The sequence below is a fragment of the Onychostoma macrolepis genome, chromosome 21, assembly GCF_012432095.1.
Source record: "Onychostoma macrolepis isolate SWU-2019 chromosome 21, ASM1243209v1, whole genome shotgun sequence".
In the NCBI taxonomy this organism is placed as follows: Eukaryota; Metazoa; Chordata; class Actinopteri; order Cypriniformes; family Cyprinidae; genus Onychostoma; species Onychostoma macrolepis.
Window position 1 is genome coordinate 30,381,093 of NC_081175.1, and position 8,609 is coordinate 30,389,701.

Sequence of the window (8,609 nt, forward strand, 5' to 3'; positions counted from 1 at the left end):
AGCTTCTGCACCCGAAGCACAGCACAAGGATCTAACACTCTCGCTGAACTCTCACATTCACTGTATGTTTCATTCATACTCGAAGCCAGAGGGCGCTCTCGTGCAGAAAGTCCAAAACGGACTCATATGAAAAGTAATAACTTTTGACAGGCATCCCTCTATCGCTGTAGCTAAGCTGAATAACAAGCATAAAACTTAACTGATGAAACATGAAGAGGATATGGTTTGTGTGTTTTTCAAGTCTTCTCCAGGTAATAAATATGAATGATTCAGTGATAATTGACAGCATTAATTACAGTACAGAAGCTGTAAAATATATTTTCTGCCTTATTCTGTGATAAAAATGGAAAAAGTGTTTGTAGTGTATATATATAGGCCTACTGATTGTACAATCATAACCATAAAATTGTCATTAGTAAAATATTTATCAAAAATATTATAGAAGACAAATTATTGGTTATTGTCCAGCAGTGTCTTTTATTTCCTAGCCAATTAAAAGTAAGAGATCATTTTTTTTTTTTTTCAATTAGGCTATACATGCATAAATAAATATTATAATAATAATTGTTATTATTACTACATTTGATATTTCTGTCCCCCTCACTTCTGAAATGATTGCTGCCCTGTAACAACTGAATATAAAACTTTAGCTATATGCCGTGTTATCTTTATTTGGGCATCAAATATTTTGTGGCTCCACGTGAATTTTATTCGGTGGGAAAGAGACCAAAATGGCTCTTTTGACGTTGAAGGTTGCAGACCCCTGACTTAGGGTGTACTCACTTTTGTTGCCAGCTTTTTTGACAATAATGGCTGATGTGTAACTTTGTAGATCTTTTTATGCCCAAACATACACATTACACACTGACTAAAATTCAAAAAGTGAAAAAGCATAATAGGACCCCTTTAAGAAACAGAAACCTGATTCACTGTTTGTGTTGGATTTATGACTTCAGAGAAAAGTAAACTTATGGTTCCGCTGGAACAGGATGTTTCATGGTCCATGTACCTATTGTAATCCTTTAGCGGAGAGCTCATTGTAACAGTAGGCTACTGCATATGTGACCCTGGACCACAAAACCAGTCATAAGGGTCAATTTTTCGAAATTAAGCTGAATAAATAGCTTTCTATTGATATATAGTTTGTTAGGATCGGACAATATTTGGCTGAGATACAACTATATGAAAATCTGGAATCTGAGGGTGCAAAAAAAATCAAAATATTGAGAAAATCACCTTTAAAGTCGTCCAAATGAAGTTCTTAGCAATGCATATTACAAACAACATTGAACCCATTTGGCTTTCACTTTATGGACAAAGGAAAAGCACACACACGCGAAACACAGACACACAAAATATCTTCCTTTGTGTTCCACAGAGCATAAGTCAAACAGGTTTAGAAATTACATGAGGATGCACAACTAATAACAGAATGTTCATTTTTAGGTGAACTGTCCCTTTAAAATGGTTGGATTTTACTGGCAGGTAAATTATGCAAGCTGAAGATTCAGTTTCTAGTAATGTCGTCTTCTGTTAAACTTTTGTTTCTTCATAAAGACCCTCCCAGTTGAAAAGATAAATAGGTGCTGAAAGAGGAACGTTACTTCATTCACCTCCTGATCAAAGATGCATCTGCAAATCTCCGTTTTTCTTCTGTTTGTTCTTTTCACTGCAGGTACAAAGACAAATATTGTTTGCAATGTTATTGAGTACAAATACGGATCATTGATGTCTCTCTCTCTCTGTTTTATTACTAAAGGACACTCTTTCAGCTGTTATGAGTGTGTGGGTTTGACGGGTTCTTGTGCAGATCAGAAATTAAAAACATGTCCCAGTGGATCTTCCAAGTGCATGAGTTTAACAACAGTGGCACAAGCTGGTAAGTCCAATATGATGAATTGAAAATCCCTGTTATATTTGACTGATGGGGATGCTGTTTTTTTTTTCTTCTTCTTCTTTACTGGTGCTGCTTTACTGTAAATGTAACTTCTCAAAGAACTGCTAATTTCCTCACAGAATTTATAATTATAATCACGGAATATTCTATTTAGATTTTGGTTATTTAATTTGTTTCTTTCAGATTGTCATGCTAACAGTATAATTTGTATTAAAACTGAATCAATATTTGAAATAAGAAAATGACACATTTTTGACATTTATAAATATATTTCCATCAAAACAATGTGTTGAACAGGTCTTTTCTGAATAATTCCTGTTCTTAGGTGGCGTTACTGCTAAAGTGCAGGTTAAAAGCTGTGCTCCTGACTGTGTAAATGGGTACATGAACTTCGGCACTGCAAAGACATCTTTAGCGTGCTGTAACACAGACCAGTGTAACGTCCAGGATGCTCCAGGTATTGTGCTTTACTGACCAAATGCAAAAAAAAAATACTAAGGTCAACACACATTTTACTTCCAAAGGACATCACGAAATACAATAGTGTGTGGCTTTTCAGCTGTGAATTGATTGAATGGTGCAGCTAGCAAAGTGTTTTGTCATTAGATGTTATATTTTGAACAGGAGATAAAACAATGCATGTTTTCGTCCTGTAGATCCCCCTCATGCCTCCAATGGAAAGACATGTTACTCTTGTGATGGACAGAGCTGCTCAAACGTAATGAGCTGTTCAGGGAATGAAAACCGCTGCATTAAAGCAACAGGTGAGAATCTGGAAAAGAAAGAAGTCATTATTTTTATCGTTCTTGTGTTTGAGCATTTGATACAGATCACATTTACCAATTTCCAGCTTAGATAAACCTGTGTTTTCTTTACTTTCATCAGCGAGTTACGGAGGGCAGTCACTGGTTGTAAAAGGCTGTGCTTCTCAATCTATTTGTGATGCAACAGTATCGGTTCCTAATGCTGATAGCATCTCATGTTGTGAGGGGAACCTGTGTAACGGTGCTCAGAGCGTCTCTCAGAGCTTCCTGTTCCTCTGCTGTTCTCTGCTCTCCTTCCTCCTGCTGCACTGAATCCAGCAGCTCCATCAGACACACTGTACTGAATATAGAGCTTCTATTTTCTTTGTACAACGCATCTTTTGTGTCCTGATTTTTTTGCGGTGACATTGTGATCTGACGTTTTTAAAAATAAAATACTACAGAAAACGGGGCTTATGATTGTCTTCTTAACCATTGCCAGCAGTCTTCCTCATTATTGTGGTTTCAAAGAACAAGAGATACCCGGAATTTATACTGTAGGGATGCTCATTTAATGAAACTCAAATATAAATATTCTAATAGTTTGAGATACTGGATTTTTGACTTTCATGAGCTGTAAGCGCTAATCATAAAAAAAAAAATTAAAAAAACTTTTGAAATGTTTCACTTTACATGTAATGAATCTAGAATATATTATTTTGAGATAACTTACAAAAGAAAATTAACTTTACGATATTCAAATTTTTTGAGATGCACCTGTATATACTGTATATATGGCCACCACTCTCACCCTTTTGTGCAACAGCAGCTGCTCCTATATATATGCACGTGATCTTAGCTAAAATCTGATTGGACGGCCCGTTTCATCGCGGAGCAACGGGGGAAAAAAACGTCACATGATGAAAAAAAGAAAAAAAAAACGCCACGAATGATCGCGCTTTGTGTGAACCCTAATAAAACAAATTACACTTCCAGTAAAATTTTCCTAAATATGGTTTTGGTCATTTAAGGTAGTTGTTATCACGCTGATTTATGTTCATTGTGATCGGTTTCATTTTAGCTAGTAATTCTGACTCTGTTTCCAAGTGACGTCATTTACTCAAGATGGCAACGACCATACTGAGATCCTTTGGCTTCACTTTTCTATAATGAAAGGAAGTGGAGACGCGTCGTCCATCTTTTTTTTTTACAGTCTATGGTGTGAACAGAAAATATATATTACAGCTTCTGTACTGTAACTAATGCTGTCAATTACCACTGTATCATTCATATTTATTACCTGGAGAAGACTTGAAAAACACACAAACCATATCCTCTTCACGTTTCATCAGTTAAGTTTTATGCTTGTTATTCAGCTTAGCTACAGCGATAGCGGGATGCCTGTCAAAAGTTATTATTTTATAAATATCAACAAATATAGTTAATTTGCCTTGCTAACATCCATGACTCACGAGAGAGCTACCATTAAATCAGCTGAAGTTCAGCTAAGGCAATAGGAAGTCTAGTAGGTTAGACCAGTGCATGATTCAATTTATTAAGATGCATTTAGATTAAGAATGATCACAAAATTCAAAATATGGGGCAGAAATGTATATATTTAATTATATAATTTCATATAGTTAATCATTATCACACGAAGACTGACGTTTTGTTTGTCCACCCAAAAGCAACAGGATTACAAATGTGATATTGATTTTATACAGCAGTTCAATAAACAAGAATTTAATATTAACACACTTACGTTTTAGACACAATATTAACCGTTTTTGCTCTATTTCGCCAACAAATACATTTTCAATTTGTGTTTCGTTCCTGAATGAATCAACCATTTAAATGATTCGGTTCAGTCGCAATGACTCACTTATTAACAGTGACTTGCTGCCACCTACTGGCAGTTTTAATTTCACATTTAAAGTAACTTTTCTTTTTTTTTTTTTTATTATTATTTTTTTTATATAATTTCAAATATCAGTATTCAACGTTTTGTTTAAAATATCAAAACAGTATTAATGCATTTGTAACTGCAGGTTAAATGCATTCATGTCCTGCATTAAACAGTGTGTAAATACTGTAGTAAAGGGAGAGCACGGTCCCTTTAAGCCTATTCACTATGTTTATTCTGTTCCTATTCCTATTGGCTGTTTAGTTACGTCAGTCAGAGAATGTGTGCTGAGTTACGGCGGTACAGGAAGTTAGAGAGAGGTCGCTCGCATGCTCATCGCACGGTCGGGAAAGCTGCCGTTTTGTGCCGGAGCAAGAGCACCGATTAGTGAGAACAGTGACATACAGACTGTGTATTTATGCAGATTGTACTATTGGTGAGTGAACTGTGTAACTACGTTGTTCAAGAAGTTAAGTAAACTCTATGGAGAGTATCATCTTGTCGTGGCTCATTCCTCCCACGCATCCACATAGGCCAACGCATAAACGAAACTAACTGCATGCACGACAATACATCTAAATGCCACTTCTAACGCAGCTTCTGTGTTTTCTCTGCAGTGCAAAGATTAATTTTGTCAATACTGATTTCATTTGCTTGGTAACAGCTAAAATGACTTATTCTAATTGACTGATTCAGTTGAAGAATATGACTGAAAATATGATGCACACTGGTGCAGGGCTTTATAAAGGTAAAAATACCCATAAAAGGTTAAAAAAATCAATTTAAACTTATTGGAAAAGATTCATTTCTATCACTGCTGTCAACTGATCACCACAGAATATCAAAAACTGTAGGAGTGAGCTGTCCACAGTAGTCCTTGAGATATCAGCACAATAACACACTCAGCAAAATATTGTCTATCGTTATCGATAAAATCCCAGAAAATATTGATATATTTTTTGTCAATATTGCACAAAAAGTTCATTTCAGTAATTCAACTCAAATTGTGAAACTCGTGTATTAAATAAATTCAATGCACACAGATTGAAGTAGTTTAAGTCTTTGGTTCTTTTAATTGTGATGATTTTGGCTCACATTTAACAAAAACCCACCAATTCACTCTCAACAAATTAGAATACTTCATAAGACCAATAAAAAAAACATTTTTATTGATTTGTTTCCATAGATTCTCTCTGGGGTTCAGGTCTGGTGAGTTTGCTGGCCAGTCAAGCACACCAACACCATGGTCATTTAACCAACTTTTGGCAGTGTGGGCAGGTGCCAAATCCTGCTGGAAAATGAAAGCAGCATCTTTAAAAAGCTGGTCAGCAGAAAGAAGCATGAAGTGCTCCAAAATGTCTTGGTAAACGGGTGCAGTGACTTTGGTTTTCAAAAAACACAATGGACCAACACCAGCAGATGACATTGCAGCCCAAATCATCACAGACTGTGGAAACTTCACACTGGACCTCAAGCAACTTGGGCTATGAGCTTCTCACCCTTCCTCCAGACTCTAGGAGCTTGGTTTCCAAATGAAATACAAAACTTGCTCTCATCTGAAAAGAGGACTTTGGACCACTGGGCAACAGTCCAGTTCTTCTTCTGCTTAGCCCAGGTAAGACACCTCTGACGCTGTCTGTGGTTCAGGAGTGGCTTAACAAGAGGAATACGACAACTGTAGCCAAATTCCTCGACACGTCTGTGCGTGGTGATGCCTTGACCCCAGCCTCAGTCCATTCCTTGTGAAGTTCACCCAAATTCTTGAATGGATTTTGCTTGACAATCCTCATAAGGCTGCGGTTCTCTCGGTTGGTTGTGCATCTTTTTCTTCCACTCAACTTTCTGTTAACATGCTTGGATACAGCACTCTGTGAACAGCCAGCTTCTTTGGCAATGAATGTTTGTGGCTTACCCTCCTTGTGAAGGGTGTCAATGATTGTCTTCTGGACAACTGTCAGGTCATCAGTCTTCCCCATGATTATGTAGCCTAGTGAACCAAACTGAGAGACCATTTTGAAGGCTCAGGAAACCTTTGCAGGTGTTTTGAGTTGATTAACTGATAGGAATGTCACCATATTCTAATTTGTTGAGATAGTGAATTGGTGGGTTTATGTTAAATATGAGCAGGGCTGGACTGCGACAAAAAAAATCGGCCCTGGCATTTTTTGGTCCTAGTGGCCCACCATATATTTATTTATTTTACATTTATATATATATATATATATATTTTTTTTTAAATAAGTCTCTTCTGCTAACCAAGTCTGCACACTGTAAAAAATGATGTGATGAAAAAGTCATGACAACTTATGTTTTAAAGTTACTTTAACTCATAAAAATAATTTAAGCAATTTCAACTTTTTTTTTGTAAGTTATGCTAGATTCAACTTGATTTTTTAAGTCAGTTTAATGTTATTGAAATTCAAGGAGACCAATTTAATTCAGTGAACTTAACATTTTAAGTTCTAACTTACTGGCACACTGTAAAAAAAAAAGTTGAGCCAACTTAAAAGTTTGCTCGACTTATTTTTGTGCACTGTAACACCCGACAAGTTAGGTTAACTCAAACTGTTTGAGTAAACTTATTGCCTTAAACCATTTAAGTTTTTAAAACTAACAATTATGAGTGCTCTGAACTTATTTCAGTTGAGTTCACTAAAATAAGATATACATTGCAATTAAGTGATTAATTGAGTAATAATTGAGCATTAGTGATGAACACTTGCTGTTAACAAACATAATCACTGAAGAAAAAGAAACACAAGAGCAACTAACTTTAGTCACAGCCTTAGATGAAATCAACTGAAATAAAACACATTAAATCTCTCAAAACCTGATTAAACAACCCCACAAACAGCATCATCAGCTCCACTTATTAATAACCAGACTGACTTTATTTCTGTCAGACATCTACAGAAGATCTTATTGAGAATTAACTAAGGTTTAGATGTTGATTTATTGTTTCATTTGAAGTAACCATGTTAGAGATCAGTGTCTGCTTTAGTTGGGCTCTTGACCCTTGACTTCTGCTTTAGTTTTTTTTTCCCTCCTCTTTTTCTCTGGCTGTTGTAACCGTGTGTTCCTCAAACATATTTGTTATAACTCAAAAACCCAGAGAAAATGATCAGTAGTTGGTTGTTATATGTTTATGATGACAATCATCTGTTAGCGAACTGATCTTATTGCGTGTCTAATCTCTGATTAAATGGATGTTGTTTTGATTATAGTAAAAGTGATTCTAAGAGCCAGTGGTCCTGTGATATTCAGTTAATAGAAAGGACTTTCCAAACAGTTTGTCCACAAAACGTTTTAATCTACGGTAGCAATTAGACTCACACAGACATCAAGAATCAGCTTGTGAACCTCAACAATGGTGACCATTATAAAAAAAAGAAAAAAAAAGAAAATTCATGCTGCAATGCATGCTGGGTACTAGCATAGTACAAAACTCATCCATGGATCCCAGCATGCATTGCTGCATGATTTTTTTTTTTTTTTTTTATATGGTCACCATTGTTAAGGTTCACAAGTGATTACTTTTTTTTTTTTTTAACTTGACATGATTAGTTGAAACAACTAATACTGAAAAGTCCAATCAACTTACAGAGAGCAGTTCAGCGCCAGTCAGGATTGTACAAAGTGAGTTGAAATGACTTGTATTTGTAATTTGTTTATACTTAAAAATTTAAGGCAGCTACAAAACTTACGTTTTTAAGTTGAAATAGGTGGAAATTTTTTTACAGTGCACTTATTTGATCCAAAATACAGCAAAAACAGTAATATTGTGAAATATTTTTTACTATTTAAAATAACTTTTCTATTTGAGTATATTTTAAAACGTAATTTATTCCTGTGATCAAAGCTGAATTTTCAGCATCATTACTCCAGTCACATGATTGTTCAGAAATCATTCAAATATTCTGATTTGCTGCTCAAAAAAACACTTATTATTATTATTATTGTTGAAAACAGGTGAGTATGATTTTTTTTCAGGTTTCTTTGATGAATAGAAAGTTCAGAAGAACAGCATTTATCTGAAATAGAAATCTTTTGTCAAGTCAAAGTTTAT

At 35.3% G+C, this 8,609-nt stretch overlaps 1 protein-coding gene across 1 annotated transcript; it reads left to right on the forward strand.

Annotated features, from left to right (window-relative positions):
* The first annotated feature begins 1,444 nt into the window (after positions 1 to 1,444).
* On the forward strand, positions 1,445 to 3,132 carry LOC131529148 (urokinase plasminogen activator surface receptor-like). The gene is made up of 5 exons (XM_058758700.1): positions 1,445 to 1,675; positions 1,760 to 1,879; positions 2,223 to 2,354; positions 2,554 to 2,661; positions 2,783 to 3,132. The coding sequence occupies exons 1-5, from the start codon at positions 1,627 to 1,629 to the stop codon at positions 2,971 to 2,973; spliced, it is 600 nt and encodes a 199-aa protein (XP_058614683.1). The 5' UTR covers positions 1,445 to 1,626; the 3' UTR covers positions 2,974 to 3,132.
* The last annotated feature ends 5,477 nt before the right edge of the window (positions 3,133 to 8,609 follow it).